The sequence below is a fragment of the Poromitra crassiceps genome (assembly GCF_964638095.1).
Source record: "Poromitra crassiceps genome assembly, chromosome: 7".
Lineage (NCBI taxonomy): Eukaryota > Metazoa > Chordata > Actinopteri > Beryciformes > Melamphaidae > Poromitra > Poromitra crassiceps.
The window spans coordinates 35,754,081-35,773,199 of record NC_139628.1 but is presented as its reverse complement, the minus strand read 5'-3'; the positions used below and the strand labels follow the sequence as shown (position 1 = coordinate 35,773,199).

General features: G+C 47.3%; 1 protein-coding gene across 1 annotated transcript in view; it reads left to right on the top strand.

The window, feature by feature from the left end:
* Positions 1-19,119, top strand: part of LOC310780144 (adhesion G protein-coupled receptor L3) — a 212,853-nt gene that overhangs the window by 17,821 nt on the left and 175,913 nt on the right. The window contains exon 2 of the mRNA XM_083640702.1: positions 14,011-14,224. Coding sequence (XP_083496828.1) covers positions 14,011-14,224 — 214 coding nt within the window. The remainder of the gene's footprint in view (positions 1-14,010; positions 14,225-19,119) is intronic.

Genomic DNA, 19,119 nt, shown 5'->3' with positions numbered 1-19,119 from the left:
AAAAATAGGTGTGCCCAAAGAAAATCCTTGCGCACTGCCATCGTACGGATGAGTTTAGACGAGCTTTGACCCACGTCTTACCGCAAACCGCGGTAGTTTGCCATCTCGCACCCTCTCTCTCTGTCCAGCTCTCTCTCTCTCTTTCTCTCTCGGCGCTCCACTCGTCATCAAAAAATATATATAATCATTAACGAAGTCAAAAAAATGCTTCAAACAAGTGTGTTAAATTCATAACTTCATAAATTCAGTTTCAATAATTTACCTGCCTTGGATGGGGATGGCTTCATGTAAACGGGAATATTAGTGGAATATCCATTTCATGCCATGCAGCTGAATAGGAAATTGTGTGTTGTGTAGAATGTGATTCATATACTGACTGAGACTGAGCACTCATGGCACTCTCTAAATGTTTTTAAAAGTATTATTGTAGATAGGCCTATCTATAATGAGGGCTGTGTTTTGGAGATGTCCGATTGCGCACAGCGCTCTCATATTATGGCATTGCACAAAATGTATTAAAGGGGGTGAGAGAGGGGAATCTGATTGGTTGTGTGGATCTAACGGCCTGACCACGCCTGTGAATAATTACACTACTTAATCCAGCCCAGATGCACAACGACTTGGACACGCCTCTAAGTGTTTTAACGCCCGCCGCTAATTGCCCTGCGCGACCGCTGCGCCCAAATTCACCAAATATGGGCCTATAACTCCGAATTGACTTCTAATTGCCTATTGTTAGAAATCTAAGCACCCGAGAGATGTTGGATTATCTTATATGGTTTCCTGTGAACTAGTTAATTAAAAAGTAATACGTGTAATTATAAAACAGTTTAAAGAAAACAGGTTAATCACAAAATGCTTTATAGAGCAACAACAGATTTGACTACCGATTAGAAAATAACCCCAAAACACAAGAGACGACACAGATCTAACACCACACTACCAAAGTCGACCCTTGTTTAGGATGTTTTGGAAAGTATTCATAGAGCTTTCATATTGATCACACCAGCCCACGGCTTCAGCGTTTCTCTCTCTTGTCTGAACGGCGAACAACTTCCATTTCCTGTGAGGTTTAGATTAGCCAGCTTGCACTGTGTGTACTGTAGTGGTTTGTCTCCGACCTGTTCGCAGTGCTAAATTTAGCCGGGCTAGCTCGCTCGCTCGCCCGCCCGCCCGCCTCCTCTCCCGTGTGCCGTTAGGCGAAGACATTTGATGATGTGTGGCAACAGAGTGAGGAAAGGTCTCCTCTCTGCCGCACGCCAACAAAAGCCACGTCTCCTTTCTCTTTTTTGACCTCAATTAAACTGTGTTGCAAAAGGGGCATGTTGAGTCATGCCTGCTGTGTGTGTGTGTGCTGTGTGCTGTGTGTGTGTGTGTGTGTGTGTGTGTGTGTGTGTGTGTGTGTGTGTGTGTGTGTGTGTGTGTGTGTGTGTGTGTGTGTGTGTGTGTGTGTGTGTGTGTGTGTGTGTGTGTGTATGTGTGAGCAGAATCGTGTTCATTTGAGCCTGGGAGGTGGGAGGCGTTTGAGGGGGGGCAAGGTGTGCTAGTCTCGGCTGAGGTGGTCCCTTGAGTGATACGGAGCGCATGTGGGTGGGTTACAGGAAGGTGGAGGTGGGTGGGGATGTGTGTGTGTGTGTGTGGGGGGGGGGGGGGCGATGAAAGGATGTCAGACATGACATGAGCCACAGCCCAGCAGCAGCCAGCTCCCCAGGCAAACCTCCGGCTCGGACCATCTGACAAAACGCCGACGCGCTGATATGAAGCCGGACAGATGGACAGATGTACATGTCGGTGTCTCCAGCCTGTTTACTCACATAGAGATGGGAAACGGGAGATTTACTGTACATTTGCTTCAAATTTATAAAAAAAACAAGCTAATAATAGCGAATTACAACTGAAGCTTATTTTCTTTTTAACGTACCCACGGGGGGAGAATTCACTTTCAATCGGATGAATTTCGGTAACGAGGCTCAATTCAGCTAAATCTCTATGACATTATATGTAACCGCTTGAACCGCGCCGACGAGAGAATCGACGAATTCCACTATAAGCTTGAGTGGATTTGACCCTAAGAAACTAATGTTGTAATTTGCACAGCGGAGTGGTTTTTAACAGAAGACCTTGATGGGAGACTTGCTTCCTATTTCCTCTTTTTTGTGTGTGTCTTGCCACGGCTGTGCACTTAATGAATTGAAGTAGTGATTAATTAAAGCAAAGTGCTCGCTGGGTAGAAAGTCACTTCACCCCCGTGTGTTCTGAATACGTGTATCAAGCCTTTATGGAGTGGTGGCAAGCTGCTTGTTTGTTTGCGTGCGTGCAAACTTCAGCTTGCTCTCTGCTATAGAGCTATTTGATCAAGTGTTATTTCCCTCCAACTCGCACCCACCATCTCTTCTTCTGTTGTATCTAGTGTCCTCTAGTAAGAGAGTGGCGTCAGCGGAGGACCAAAATGCAAGAATCATTAGCCAATGAACAGCCAGGAATGGGTCTCGCGCTACTTTTGCATGCTAAAATAAAGCCGATAATGTACAATTTGATTCATTTCAAGGGATGAAAAACCCTTTCAAAGTACAACACTGTCTATTTTGATGCAACTCGACAGTGCTGCTTTTTTTACTGAAGAGTTCCACTTTCTACTTCCTGGAAAAAAACTGGTCCATTGGAGTGAATGGAGATGTCGGAACTCTTCTATTATACGGCTCTGGTTGTATCTATCTGCAGCTATAGGTAGACACTGCTTGTGCAACTTGACTCCTCCCATATTAGCCAAGCCTATTAAATATTCACCATCTGAAGAGTGATCCGATGAGATTAAGTGGTTTTCCACAGTCATGAGCATTTGCATTGGATTCTATCCTGCCCCTCCTGCGCTAATTTGTTAACACCGAAGGGCTAATTCCTCTCCAGGCAGTTTGAGTGACGGGGCTGAAAGGCGCGTTTTGCACGGCGCTCGGCTCGGCCCGTGAGACGCCATCAGTCTCTCCCGCCCCGCTGGAGTTTGCGAGCGCTTGGTGCGTTGCCAACTGACGTGTGCAAATGGTGTGTGGATGGATGTGAGGAGAGAGCAAACAAACGGCCCGCTCGTTTGGCATGTTGAATGGATTTCCGGCTCCTGTCACTAATGACTGATGCTAATTGCGCTTAGCGGCGTCATTGGTCAAAGTGTCAAAAGCCATCAAGTTGATTTGAAACGTTTGTCACGCACATGTCCAGGTCTCCATTCATGAATTCATCTTTACCAAGCTTTATTTTTTTATTTTTTTATTTTTTTTACCTCAGTGAAAATGAGGTTACCTGTTTTCACTGGACTGTGAAGCTCTTCAACGTCTTGGGAAGTTTCTCTGCTTGACAAGAACGCTTCTACATATATTTCATATTGTATTCCATTCTTCCTCTTTTTACTGTAACCCAGGTTACAGGTTCGCTGAAGTGTATTTTCTTTTCAAAATAAAAGTCCCACGATGCGGCCACTTAGATAACAGCAGTTCAAAATGTTATTTGTCACATGCCATGGTAGAGTAAGCAAAGGGGTGAAATTAGGGTCAGACTCAGCAGCAGAGCAGATGTCCAAAACTGTGCAAAATATATATATAATAAAACATCTGCTATTCAATATTGTGAAAAATATTGCTTATGGTACAAACATTGTTTTAATGATGCTTGCATTAAATGCTTTATCTGCACAATTTTTCGACAGTTCAGTGTTTAGGCCTTTGAGAGTTTGGCTGCCTTAGGTCATATGCAAACGTAATTTACTTGGGAAAACAATTCGCCTTAAAGATAAATAATCTCTCGTGCATTATTGAAAATGCCGTACTTTTCAGAGTCACAATTCAGAACCCCCCCCCCCTCCTCTGCAAAGTAGTCTTGCAGTGCCCCCCCCCCCCCCTTATTTGTTTTTCCTGTTTTCTTTCTTTGAGCAAATCTCATTCGCTGCAAAGTAGGAAGTGGGCGTGGCAGTCTCCCATCGGTCTAATCAAATAACGACATCTAGATTCATGCGCTAATTAATCACCAGCTTTGTGGGCCGGACCCATACAGCGACACTGGGTAGGAAAAGAGACGTTTGATGTGTTGAATCAGCTCTCTCTCTCTCTCTCTCTCTTTTCTCTCTCTCTCTCTCTCCCATCTCTATCTCTCATTAATTCAATTCAATCAGAGTTCATTTGAATGCCCCCCCCCCCCCCCCCTTCCCCAGTTGGTGCGGTCCACTGTCGGAAATGAAGCTGCCTTCAAAGAATGAAATATTGTATCTCTTACATATTATTAGACTAAACAGTTTTTTTCTCCTCGCTTACTGAGGACATATTTGGCACCTCGCCAGATTTGCTGGCGGCGTAATTGGAGACAGCATATTTATTGGGAAATGATCCACTGTGTCTGAGCGTGTGCACTTCAGTCGAAGCTGGAAATAATCTAAAGACATGTTTCTCTCTGGCTTGTTGAGAGCGGTCACACGCCCGCGACATCTGCTTACTCCAGCGTCGTCGGCAGCTCGTTCAGACGGTGCCGAGGCGACCTCCTTCTCTCGGTGACACTTTTTCCTCTTTCTCGGGAGAGAGCGGGTGAAATATGTTTTGTCATTAATGATGACTTTTAAATGTCATTGTTAGTCTGCCCCCGGTGGCCCCGAGAAGGTAATGGGTCTGCGCCGATGTCACTGACCCACACACGACAAGAACAAGAAGCGCTGCCATGCCACTCCTCTTGAGGGCAGCGTATCTTGTGCCCCTTCTTACTTAATTAACGTGGATCACCGTTGATGAAGCCAGGCCCGGATTAACGCAATGTGGTGCCCCTGGGTGGCCACACTTGAAGTGCCCCCCCCCCCCCCTCCTTCCACTTTACATGCGGGGAAAAAGTAACATTTACTATGGCTATAAAGGCTAAGACAAATCTGGCACCGGTTTACATGAACTTATTGCTAAAGTACAGGCTCAGCACATATACTACAGAAAAATGCAAGTCACAATGTCTACTAACTAAAAAAAAAATCATTTTATACAGTGAGGTTAAGTTTAAAAAATGGTCTCACTACAATGAAATGGCTACTATGGGGACTAACGTCATCATACATGAATACAATTGGGCTCATTGAATCCACAAGAGTCTCAGCTTTCCAGTCATCATGTATATCATTTGGTGCCCCCCCTAGCAAGGCAGTTGGCTGGTGCCCCTGGGCACTCACCCAATGCCATGTCTTACTAATATAATGGGGCGTCAGTTTCCGCGCGGCGGCGCACACTCGCTCAACTGCGCATGCGTCTGCGAGGGCCGCTAGAAAGGAGCGCACTCAATTTCTAGCATGGATAATCCAGACCAGGATGAAGCCACAATCAAAGCTCCAAAGTTTTTTCAAAGCGACATTTTCCCAATCACCCTTTTGTAACGCATCTGTGTAAAAGACACACAACTATGCAATGTGACCCCTACAGTTTCAGCAAGTGAGTTTGCCCCCCCCAACTAGTTATTTTTTCCATATTCAGCAGCGTGCTTGTCACAAGAATTATCCAGGGAGAATCTGCAGCGGAGAAAAAAAGAGATGTGCACTGAATATAAATACTTGTAACATATTAGCCAGAGAGAGTGGATGGAACATGAGAGCTCAGATAAAAGGATGGACTTTCAAGAGGACTATTTGGAGATTCGATGGCGCTGTCCATGGCGTGAGCAGGTAGACGTGGATATATGTGCATGTGGGGCAGGATGCTGGCTCCGACACGCCAGGAATATGAGCCCTATCAATCACCGCCTCCGTGCGGCCAATGTAATTACACTACAGTTGTTGACGCGCCTGGTAATCCGAGACGTCGCTGGCACGCATCGACTGGCTTACATTAGGGGATTGCTGCTGGTCGCTCATGTTGGAGATGTTGCGTTTCCTATTCTCTCTCTCTCTCTCTCTCTCTCTCTCTCTCTCTCTCTCTGTGATGTTTTATTTTGAAGGCTTCTTTGAGGGAAGTTGACACGAGTTGAACCCTCTCGCCCTCATAGGGTTACACAGTTTGACACGATCATCCTTTAGTTTACAAGTGCTCCTCCAACACCGGGCCTGTCAGGCCTTTTGATGATGTTACAGCACATTAGCCTGATATTCTCACTGAGTGGTCCTTTCATTTCCACTCCATTATCCAGCCTCAAATTGTCTCCTTGTTAGCCGTTTTGTGTGTGTGTGTGTGTGTTTGTGTGTGTGTGTGTGTGTGTGTGTGTGTGTGTGTGTGTGTGTGTGTGTGTGTGTGTGTGTGTGTGTGTGTGTGGGGTGGGAAGGGGGGGTTGGTTTTCGCCCTAACCAATCACCAGTGACTTATGTATCTGGTCGCTTATTGTCAATGTCACTCATTTGTTTCTCACAAATATATGGTCAAATGTGACACGGTCTGGTGAAAGGAGGCAACCGTGAAACTCGCACAAATTCGCACACATCAAGAAAAAAGGTTGCTCTTGTTGTTGTTGTTGTTGTTTCTTGCGGGGAGGTGTCTTTTTTCTTCATATTACACAAGTACGCTAAGTTTAGTTGTTGAAGAACGCACTTAATATAACAACCGTTTTAAGATCACTAAATACTGTTGTTGGAATTTCTTAGCAAACTAAGCTTTTTCAGGGCCAACTTTGAGGGCTATTTTCTCTGAATGTTGCTTTTAGGAGTACGAACATTCACATAAGCACATCTTCTTCTTCAACTATTTTCCGATATCAATGTACGACACACCATTTTGAAAGCTTACAATTCATTAATCTGTAGAAGAAGAAAAAATACCTTGGCCAGTCTACTTGTTATCCAAAACACCAGTCCCTGTCACATTGCTCGAGGGGGTGATTTGATTTCGACAAAATCGGATTCTGCCACGCCACAGCAGACTCTCCGAATCGCATGACAAAATCTGAAGAGTGGGCGTACAGTACCGACAGGCGACAGCATACCATCATGGTCAAAATAATCACTATTCGGGACATAAAACAGTATCAAAAATCCTAAAAAAAAATGGGTTTTGTGGGTTCTTTTTTCCACCGTGTGCATGATAGCTGTCACAGAATAGAACCCACACGCAGATGCATCACTCTTTTTCATTCAGCGCCGCAGTGCCACTCCTGTCATCCATCTCAGAGAGCGCACCTGCCTGAGTCAACCTGTGTCACCCCCCCCCCCCACTCTCTGTCAGTGCACCTGCCTGAGTCAACCTGTGTCACCCCCCCCCCACTCTCTGTCAGTGCACCTGCCTGAGTCAACCTGTGTCACCCCCCCCCACTCTCTGTCAGTGCACCTGCCTGAGTCAACCTGTGTCACCCCCCCCCCCACTCTCTGTCAGTGCACCTGCCTGAGTCAACCTGTGTCACCCCCCCCCACTCTCTGTCAGTGCACCTGCCTGAGTCAACCTGTGTCACCCCCCCCCCACTCTCTGTCAGTGCACCTGCCTGAGTCAACCTGTGTCACCCCCCCCCCACTCTCTGTCAGTGCACCTGCCTGAGTCAACCTGTGTCACCCCCCCCCCCCCACTCTCTGTCAGTGCACCTGCCTGAGTCAACCTGTGTCACCCCCCCCCCACTCTCTGTCAGTGCACCTGCCTGAGTCAACCTGTGTCACCCCCCCCCTCTCTGTCAGCGCACCTGCCTGAGTCAACCTGTGTCACCCCCCCCCCCACTCTCTGTCAGTGCACCTGCCTGAGTCAACCTGTGTCACCCCCCCCCCACTCTCTGTCAGTGCACCTGCCTGAGTCAACCTGTGTCACCCCCCCCCTCTCTGTCAGCGCACCTGCCTGAGTCAACCTGTGTCACCCCCCCCCCCCACTCTCTGTCAGTGCACCTGCCTGAGTCAACCTGTGTCACCCCCCCCCCTCTCTGTCAGCGCACCTGCCTGAGTCAACCTGTGTCACCCCCCCCCCCCACTCTCTGTCAGTGCACCTGCCTGAGTCAACCTGTGTCACCCCCCCCCCCTCTCTGTCAGTGCACCTGCCTGAGTCAACCTGTGTCACCCCCCCCCCCACTCTGTCAGTGCACCTGCCTGAGTCAACCTGTGTCACCCCCCCCCCCTCTCTGTCAGTGCACCTGCCTGAGTCAACCTGTGTCACCCCCCCCCCTCTGTCAGTGCACCTGCCTGAGTCAACCTGTGTCACCTCCCCCCCCCACTCTCTGTCAGTGCACCTGCCTGAGTCAACCTGTGTCACCCCCCCCACTCTGTCAGTGCACCTGCCTGAGTCAACCTGTGTCACCCCCCCCCCTCTCTGTCAGTGCACCTGCCTGAGTCAACCTGTGTCACCCCCCCCTCTCTGTCAGTGCACCTGCCTGAGTCAACCTGTGTCACCCCCCCTCCCCCTCTCTGTCAGCGCACCTGCCTGAGTCAACCTGTGTCACCTCCCCCCCCCCCTCTCTGTCAGTGCACCTGCCTGAGTCAACCTGTGTCACCCCCCCCCTCTCTGTCAGTGCACCTGCCTGAGTCAACCTGTGTCACCCCCCCTCCCCCTCTCTGTCAGTGCACCTGCCTGAGTCAACCTGTGTCACCCCCCCTCCCCCTCTCTGTCAGTGCACCTGCCTGAGTCAACCTGTGTCACCCCCCCTCCCCCCCCCCTCTCTGTCAGTGCACCTGCCTGAGTCAACCTGTGTCACCCCCCCCCCCCCCTCTCTGTCAGTGCACCTGCCTGAGTCAACCTGTGTCACCCCCCCCCCCCCCCCCACTCTCTGTCAGTGCACCTGCCTGAGTCAACCTGTGTCACCCCCCCCCCCCTCTCTCTGTCAGTGCAAAAGACTTTGAGTCTGATCCACACCAGTAGTTCTGCAGAGGGCACAATACATTTTCCCATTAAGGGGAGGATAATTGATGTGTTTCGTCTGCAAATCGAATACAATTATTCCAATCGGTGATGTTTCAATGGCAAGTGAGTGCACTTCACTGTGATGGACTCTGAATGATTTATGAGACAAAATGAAGTGACACGATATTGAGTCGCTCTTTTTTTTGTTGCTTCACCTCACTCGTTGTGTATTCTCTTTGATACCTGTCTCTTTTCAGAGAAAGGTAAAAAACAAAAAAAAGTCGCCTCTTGACGACATTTAGAGCGCTGAAATAAATACTAGGGATCATACATTTTTAGATTGGGTAAAAAGCACTTAAAGGAACACTCCGCCCATTTTCAACCAGCTTTGTATCATTAGAACATCAGTAGTATATCAGAAAACTGTAAACTGTTTTGAAGTCTGTCATTTAATTTGACAGTTATTGAGTGTTAAATTGTGGACCAGTGACATCACTGGTCCACACTAACTCAAATTAATAACTCATTAACTCAAATCAACTCTCAATAACTGTCAAACTATTCATCATTCATCTAGTTTGACAGTTATTGAGAGTTGATTTGAGTTAATGAGTTATTAATTTGAGTTAGTGTGGACCAGTGATGTCACTGGTCCACACTTTAACACTCAATAACTGTCAAATTAAATGACAGACTTCAAAACAGTTTTCTGATATACTACCGATGTTCTAATGATACAAAGCTGGTTGAAAATGGGCGGAGTGTTCCTTTAAGGTCCAAACGCACTGGAAGCGGCTTGACGTGCACATTTTGAAGTCCACCTATTGTTTTAAATGGCCAAACTTGACAGGAAGCGTTTTCTTCAGGTCAGAGTGCTTCGGAAATCATGTCCAGAGCGCTTCCAACGCGCACGGACACAACGCTTATTTGTTGCTGTCGAAAAAAGTGACATTGACGGGCAGCGCGCCTCTCTAAAAGTTGAACTTTTCTCTGCTCGAGGAGTCCAGAGCGCTCCGCCCGAACAAACTAGCCATCGAGAGCGCTCAAACGCCTTGTGCGGTGCTGGGAAGAGTAGCGTTCCTACTAGTGCGTCCTACCATCGAGAATGAATTGCAGAAAGGCGCTGGCAGCTCAATGAAACGCTTCCTGTCAGCACGGCCCCTTATGAGGCACGTCAAACTGCCTCGACATCCCGGCTCGGACCTTGTTTGGATTTGGGGGGCGTCAAATGAGGACGCAGCGACCACAACGCTTTTTCTCTGCTCTCACCCGCCTGGAAGTAAACACAAAAGATGAAATAAGATGGCTGGTCCCCAGTGGCTTTACCCGGTACTGCCAATCAACTGAGGAAAGCAGCAGCACGCACCCGACAGCCTTATGTAGCGTAACGTTAGAGACTGTTTCAACTTTGAAATGGTCAGAGTTTGTATATTTTTGTTTGTTTTATTGAGATGCTTTTTATGTATTGTTTTAATATTGTTGGTTTTTTAACTGTTCGAAATCCATGTTCAAATCAAACTTGACAACATTTGACAAATTGGCCCTAGCCCTACTTCCTGTTGCTGTGTTTGCTAATACAATAACTGACGGGAAATAAACTTGAGTCCAAACTGTTCCCTAGCAACAGAATTCCGGTCAAAGTCATAGGCTACTCAAATAGAAATGTATAGAAAATGAATGGGGGTTATCTGTAAAACAAACTTGTGCCTGCCTGCCTGCCTACATATAAATAGCGACCTTTTGCAAAAATAGTGCTGGTTCTGTGGCGTTGGCATTTCAAACCATGCCTGCAGTGCTCTATAGGGAGCATTTTGACGTGCGCCAAATGAGGAGCGCCAGTTATGGTTTTGTCCGTGCGCTTGGGTCTTTAGGAATACAACATATAGCCTACATGTACATCAGCAGTGGGTTGCACCAGCTGTGCGTAAGTTGAAACGTAAGCTAGTTTGAACGTAAAGTCTCACTAAGTCCGAGTTTACGCACTACTAAAAATATTTGGGTTGCACCAAGTGAAATAGTTACAACGTAGGCATAAGTTAGAACTTAAAATTTACACCTACCTCTTACTAGGTGTAAAGTCCTCCGTAAAATAAGCAGTTGGCACGGATTGCAACTTGGCACCGTGGCGCATCGTTGTTTTGCGTCGGTAACGCGCTCTCCGTGATCAATAATTACACCCTTTGATATTGATGACTCACGCTTTTGTTTCCCACAAGCTGCAGCACTGCATACAAATTAAAATAACCGCAACAATTTAGCAGGCAGGATGGTGCTAAATTAGCCTACAATACTGATGAAGAGCTCACAGATAAACGTTAACAGTAATATGAACCTAAACGAACGTTACTCAATAATGTTCTCATTTGGTTAGTGTTGATGAAATATAAAAGCACTAACATGTGGGCAACATGTCCTGTTTTCACTCCACTTACTTAAACAACGGTAAATAAACACCGTTTCCACCGTGCTTTTCACTGATTGGTCACAGATACTGTACACGTCATTTTCTGCGACACTATTTTGGCTAGTGTGAGGTTTAAGGACTACTAGTTAAGATGTATCTTACGTCTCCGTGGTGCAACTCAACAAAGACACAACTTTAGTGTCAAACTAACTAGTTTGAACGTAGCAGTTAGTGTGGACTTTACACCCTAACTTAAGACAGAACTTACGTTCAGCTGGTGCAACAGGCTGTGCCCCACCTCTCTTTCACATGCTCTCTCTCTCTCACCCTCCCAGTCCATCTGTCCACCATGCTAAATGCTGGGGGTGCACGTTGTTCAGAGGTGGCTCCCACAACACCCCACCCCCCCCCCACCACCACCACCACCACCACCACCTCTCTGAAAGGGTGTTTATGAAAATCTATAACTACCTCGGTCCTGCTAGAACCACTCAGACCAACGTTTACGTTTCCTGCCCATTTATTATTCTCGCTGTAAACACTGGAGGAGTTCTCCAGCCTCTTGTGTGCGCGGCTGCTCGAGTGTGTGTGTGTGTGTGAGTGTGTGTGTGTGTGTGAGCGTGAGTGTGTGTGTGAGTGTGTGTGTGTGTGTGAGTGTGTGTGTGTGTGTGTGTGAGTGTGTGTGTGAGTGTGTGTGTGTGTGTGTGAGCGTGAGTGTGTGTGTGAGTGTGTGTGTGAGTGTGTGTGTGTGTGTGTGTGTGTGTGTGTGTGAGTGTGTGTGAGCGTGAGCCTACACAGGCGCGTGCGTGTGTGTGTGTGTGTGCGGGTGTGTGTGTGTGCCTGTGTCTGTGTCAAGCAGAGGGAAAACAGAAATCTCCGGACTGGAGCTCGGCCCCCCTCGCCTCTGTTACCATTGACTTGGCTCGGCAGTAAACAGCAGGTTTTTTTTTGCCAAGCAGAGAAAGCTTTGGCTTGAGGCGGCGCGCGACCTTTTGACCCCTCCACCACCTGCCGCTGTGTAAATGGAGTAGCTTGTGTCACCGCGCTGAAATCAAATAATTACACGATTGGTGTGATTTATAGACACTGGTCTGGTGGGGGGGGGGGTGGGGGGGGGGGGGGGGGGGGGGGGGGCATTATCACGCTGTGCGATGTGGGGGGAAAGAAATCATATCTCAGCATTTTCAGGCTGAATGGCGATACACAATACAGTATAATATCTCGGTATCTTCTACACAAAGTGGGCTAAATGTTCAACATGTGAGATGTCACAAGCACTTTTATGAAAGCAAGACTGTGATCAAAATCAAATGCTTCTGCTGTCAAAATTTTAAATACAGCTGCTAGAGGGCTGGGCGATATGGACAAGATCAAATGTGATATTTTTGAACAAATACCTATGAATCATACTGATATTGCGACAATATTGTAGGGATGGCTATTGGTGCTTTCACAAAATATTGACACAATGAGTTCTTATCAGCAGATTTATCAACAGATAGCACCATCTCTTTGTTTCTGAGAGAGAACCAAAAAAAAAGTGTATCGGACTCTTGAGCACAGGCGTTGGCCGATGCAATTATCTCAAAAGGCCATTAATGCCCAATGAATTGCCCGACCGATGAATGGGTCTATCATCATCACTTGTGATTGACAGTATAGACTGGAGAGATATTCTCATGCTTTGGATCAGACATGCCCTGCTTTGTTTTCTTTGTCTGTCTGCTTTCCCTCCGTCTGTAATTCCTCCGCTGAACGCCCATGTAATGAGTGTTTACCCTCTTAGCCACATGTTGTCTCTCACTCACTCTCTCCGTCCACGACTTGTGGTCTCCCTGGGCCCTTGTGCTATTGCTCATCCTCCCACTGCAGACGTCCGCCCACACCCTGTAGACCAGGGAGGACAGCCTCCTCTTCTTGCCTATCAGTGTCAGGCCTTTTGATCGTAACCCGCTCCTCTACAGGTCCTCTCATTTGCTCCTGCATGCTCCCGTGTGTGTGTGTGTGTGTGGGGGGGGGGGGGGGGGGTCTTCAATTCTCAGTTAACCCTATAAGATGTTACCTGTTTCCAAGGGCACTACGACCGCAAAAGTACTGCCACATTGGTCGCAGTAATTTCCCCCCCCGGCCCCAACAAGATGTCAAATGAAAGCTGAGGATCCACAGATTCCAAATGGTATTAGTCTGATCACTCTACGACCACAGCTCACTGAACTCAACTAGCAGCCCAAGAAGAACAAAGAACACGTACTGCTGCGGCAGCCATAGTGCCCCTGGAAACAGGCAACATCTGTCACTTCCTCAATGAAGACGTTACCAGCAGCCTCTTAACATCAGTGCTGTTATATATATATTTTTTCTCTCACTCTAGTGTAGAAGTAGCCTGGTAAAAACCATCCTGATCATGTGACCTCACATTCTGTTTCACTCTACGTAGCAGTCTGGACTCCCAGCCGCTCACATCGATTTCAGTGGGCGGGAGTACTTGCCTTGACAGACAACTCCTTCAGCCAATCAGCGTCGCCAAAGCCACTCGAAAGTACGGCAAAAACGTCTTTTCCGCAAAAAAAACAAACTCCATACTCCTGTTCTTGTGTAATTGTTGTTATACAGTTGATTTCTGCAATAACTGCACTTATGGCTCTGTTTAATTACTAACGTTAACATGGTGGTTACATTTTAATTTCTGGAAATCGATGATGATGATGATAATGGTCAATGATCAGGATGGTTTTGCAAGTCTAGTGAAACCCATCTTTAACACAATGGAAGAGGGATTTTAGAGGTCTTCTCCGTGCGACACATTGACCGGTGTGATTGCTGACATCACTTCCTGTCCTGTCCCTCTCCTCTCTGCAGCCTTCAGTCGAGCGCCCATCCCCATGGCGGTGGTGAGGAGGGAGCTGTCATGCGAGAGCTACCCCATCGAGCTGCGCTGCCCGGGCACCGACGTCATCATGATCGAGAGCGCCAACTACGGCCGCACCGACGACAAGATCTGCGACGCCGACCCGGCGCAGATGGAGAACACGCGGTGCTACCTGCCAGACGCATACAAGATCATGTCTCAAAGGTACGTGCACCTTAGGATTTGTGTTCTTAGGTGGTTTGACCATCTGGAATCAATGGGACTTCTTACACCGAGAATGTCGTTGGATATTGGATTGGATATCGGATTTTCCAAAACGCATAACATAAAAGGGTTCATGCACGTTTTAGGTTTTAACCATTACCATTGTAATTGTTTTGTTGGCTTACATCCACTGTACAGAGCTCTTAATTGTTTAAAGGTCCCAATTTGTGCAGCTGTAACCTCTTAAAAACGTGTGTCTCTGGTCCATAAAACATGATTCTGGATTAATTTGTCGAAAATATAGCAACCCCGTTTGTTGTGACGGAGTTGTCACTTCCTCATCTCGTTGCGTCCCAAGAATGGTCTGTTTCTATAATATATTCAGAACTAACAGTTCCCATTGGCCGCTGAGGGAGAGCCCGCCCCTGGCTCCCAGCGGCCAATCAGATTAGCAGCGTCTGTGGACCAGCACGCTAGGTTGTGTCCACAACTAACGCTATCGCTAACTTAATGTTGCTACGCTAAAGAGGACATCTCAAAATGTCTAGACTTACCGAATGCACCTCCGCAGTTGCTGGATCACGTACAGTTGGCGTCGCTCCAGCTAGAAGTGTTAATTTTGTGGCTATAGACAAAATGGTGCAGGTAGCTTGTGTGAGAGAGACCTGTGCAGTATGCGTGAGGAAGCTCGTGACGTCCCAATCCCCCTCTGGGCAAACGAAGCGTTTGGGGGTGTGGCTTGGAGGAGACTGCAGGGGGAAGCTGGATAGGGACAAATCCAACTGTGGCAGTTCTGAGCTTGTGACCACTCATTACAGGGAGGGCTGACAGCAGTATATATGCATTTACAAGTAAAAACAGCTTTTGCACGGAATGGGACCTTTAATTTGATTATTGATTGCTATTGACCCATGATGGACATGATACAGTAAACATGATGAAACACTGTTTGTAGTCCCATTCAGAATATACAAATAATACAAATGATCATCGCTCGTAATGCAAAGAACAGCCAATGATTCCCAATTTGCTTTCTGCTATTTTTAAAAATAAACATTTAATCCAGAAACTGCCAATTCTAGTGAAACAGGCTCGAAAACATAATAGACACATCTTGCAATTAAATGCAACTCTGCTCAAGACGCTCCTCGGCTGTTTCCCACTCGTATCAATCGCCAATGTCTCTCTCTCTCTCTCTCTCCCTCTTTGTGAAGCAATATGAGAGTGTAGTCCTGGATGGCTGTGTGATAAAAAAAAACATGTTTTTCTTAATATAGTATTCACAATATAGCTGTCATGTTTTTTCATGTGTGAGATGATAGGATTATGAAGATTTGTTCATTGCGATTTGTTTGGCGATGGGAAAGTGTAGCATTGATTTTTACAAAGTCACTCGTGATCTTGGAACGTCAATACAGAAGCAGACAACATCTCTCCGTTTCACGTGGACTGGGTCAAGAATTCCAATGAGCCACGGACACATCCGACACGACGTACACCTCACTATGCCTGGCTGTAAATCTTCACCAGCCATGAATTTGCCGCGACAGAAATCGATGCTCATTTGAAGTGATTTGAATACATTATCTCTTATTTGTCAAAATATAAATGTGTTCCGTGAGCTTTGCTGCCAGATATGAGTGTTTTGCGCAGAGTTATGGCTCTGTTTTGCCGAAACCAGGAGCAGAACACAGAGACCTATTTGTCAGGGCAGACAGAAGGTAGTCTTGCTGCGCGTCGGCTTTAGGAGTGTAATTGATAGCTAGCATTAAGTTAATATATACACACGTATTGCAGATTCAACCAAGTAGATGGTATTCAAGAAAAAAAATCATAGAGCTGAAGGCTGGTGTGCAGTGAATATGAGCTTAGTCCCTCTTGGCGCTTCTGTTGACATATTGCAGCATTTAGAGCAAAATGAAGACCCCCTCTCTGAGATATATCATTCTAAGCATGATCACCTAGGCCTGTGAGGTCAAAACACCCTGGATTACTCCGTAAAGATAGACTTTATCTAAATTGCTAACATATGTGTGCACCATTTTTTATTTCCAAACCTTTAGCTTCACATTGGCTGCACCCCTGTAAGAATACCAATGTTCCTTTGGTCACTATGGGGCTACTTCTCCTGGGCTTTTGAGTGTGGTCCCATAGAGTTGAGATAATCAGGTGTGAAAAGCAGCTGATGGTAAAATACAGATAATTGATGACCCCTGGAGCTCTCTTAATTGTTTTGTCGCCGCCCACTCGGACCAAAAGTCACGGCAGAGTCCCGCCACTGTCAAGAACCCAAAACTAACAAAAAGTACCAGGACCCTCTTTTAGCGTCAAATTGCTAGCGTCGATGGCTGGTTCAACAGGCGGCTACAACCCGATTCCGAGCCGAGCGCGCTTTGTCTTGGGAGGGGGCGGCTGGCAAGTGGATGAAAGGTGTTGGTGGCGCGGGGAGAGCGGGTGCGTGTCTAAGTGGGGACGGGGTGAGAGGATTCAATGATATTCGTGGCTTTTTAGCGACACCGCTACACATTAGCATGCGAAGGTTAGCACAACAAACAAACGCCGCCCCCGACAGTGCCGAGCTGTCACAGCTGTTGCTAGGAGCCCAGCAGCTAAGCCCATTAGGGTTCAAAAAGAGAGAGAGAGAGAAGAAGAAGAAGAAGGAAAAGAGAAAAAGAACCACTTTGAGCAGAGAAAGTCTTCAAAGATGTCTGATAATGCTGAGGTGATCCATATGGAAAGCGTTTCACGTGGTAGATTTGGTTTTCTGGATGCATACAATGTCAGTGGAAGGGTAATGTACTAATAATGTGATGCAGGGAACAAATGGACTGCCTAACAATGCCATACTTTGAAATGCTTGTGAACCCATTCCAATTCTCACATTGTTGAACCTTCTTTACGGATTACAATTGACTGACTTTGATCAGATGTGCAGTTTTATAGCCAACATTAGCATCGTATTTACAGTGAGATATCCTTTTTCTCCACTGGTCCTCTCTCCTACAAATCTGCCATTTTCATATGCTACACATTTAGCTTCGTCTGCTTCATCGTCTGTAATGAGAAGTTCTCACCGGCGATACACAGCATCCCTGACTTTCCCACATCTCCCGTCCATCAGTTACTTTCCTCTTGTGGGGACTTTGCCCCCCCTTTTTTTTTGTTTTAATCCCCTCTAGCTCGTGCGCCACCTGCCTCTCCTGCTGGCACCAGTGAAGCCGCGGTGGCTCTGCTGGTTAGCATTCACATCCACATCAGAAGACGAGTCGCGCCGCTGCCGGCTCACTCAGTCGCATCCATCACTGGCAAATGCCCAGCCATGTCACCAGCCTCTGCAAGCTGTCAATACACACAGGCAGCTCAATCCCCCTTACCCCCCGTCCCCCTCACCTGCCACCAAGAGAGGGGCGCCATTGATATTCAACAATCAAAGCCAAGCGCTCCCCGTTCCAATTTGGGCCACTTATAAAGAGGGTCCGTGAGGGGTATAAAGAGGTCTGTGAGGTGCACGCGGGGCCACTTCGGTACTGCGGTTCCATCACAGTCTTTTAAGCGAGGTCTAATAGCGCCTCGTCTCTGAGTGATAGCGTGGCGCCGAGCTTGTGAGTGCCTCTAATGCATCTCAAAATGAAGGCTGTCTGACGCCATGCTGTGACAGGATGAAATGAATGGCTCTCCCCCGCCATTACCCATTCCTCCCTTTGCCTCTGTGACCATCCTGCCGCCGCCCGGGAGCGTCCACACAGCCGCTTGATAAACACGTCGCCTGCGGGAGGCGCCGCGTCGCCGGAAACCATACCGCCATTTACCGCGAGCAGCCGCAGGAGCAATTTTGACACAATTTGAGGCCATTTGCATCGTCTGGCCTGCGATGATGATGATGATGTGATTTTCGTTGCAATCAGCGGAATTCCCTCGTTGAATATTCCCCTACAGTAAATCCCCTCTCTCTCTCTCTCTCTCTCTCTCTCTCTCTCTCTCTCTCTCTCTCTCTCTCTCTCTCTCTCTCTCGTCTGACGCGACATCTCCTGCGCACGGATAGATGTACAGTAGCGCCACTTCCCGCCGTGGCGGGAGGCGGGGCCACTTGAAAAAACAGCGCTCCCTCCAGCGCTATCAAACCGCAGTGACCCTTTTCTCATCGGAGCCCGAGTGTCTCTCCGCTCCCTCTTTTTTGTCTTCCCCTCTTCCGCTCCCTAAGGCGTAGTGGCCTTCACGGCCAGTAATTACAGGCTATATCAAAGCAATATATCACCTCACATCTCACTAGACCTCGGCAGGCACCTTAAGGGACGCTTGATAGCATTGTGTCGGGCCTGTGCGCGACCCCTGAAGGAGAAAGCGGGTCAGGATGGACACGTGCACGCACGCACGCACACACACACACACACACACACACACACACACACACATGCACATACACACACATGCACATACACACCTCTTTATCTCTGTCCACTCCCTCCCATTGTCTGTTCCATCAGTTTTCCTCTGAACTTTTTTTTTGTCTCCATCGCTCAGTCAGCCTGCGGATCTTTCTGCTGTTGATTGGATTGGTCTGTCTATGGTGTAATGGTGGTTTCATCTGATCACACATCTGATGTCATCTCTTCTCAATAGGGCTGCACGATATATATGCTAGTAATTCTTTAATATATCAGTATCGGTCCGCAAAATAACAGCAATGTTAATATCAGTTCATGGTATCGGCCAAGATTTTCATATTGTGAGCAAACAATCTGGTAAAACTGTTCCAAATGTTTTGGAAATAAAGAAAGGCGTGACTTTTTAAATTCATTGTTTATATGTGTTTTTCAGTATGTACCAAATTTGATTATTGTAGAAACGTGTTTTTATACAGATCATATCGACATCGGTAAATATTGGTTATCGGC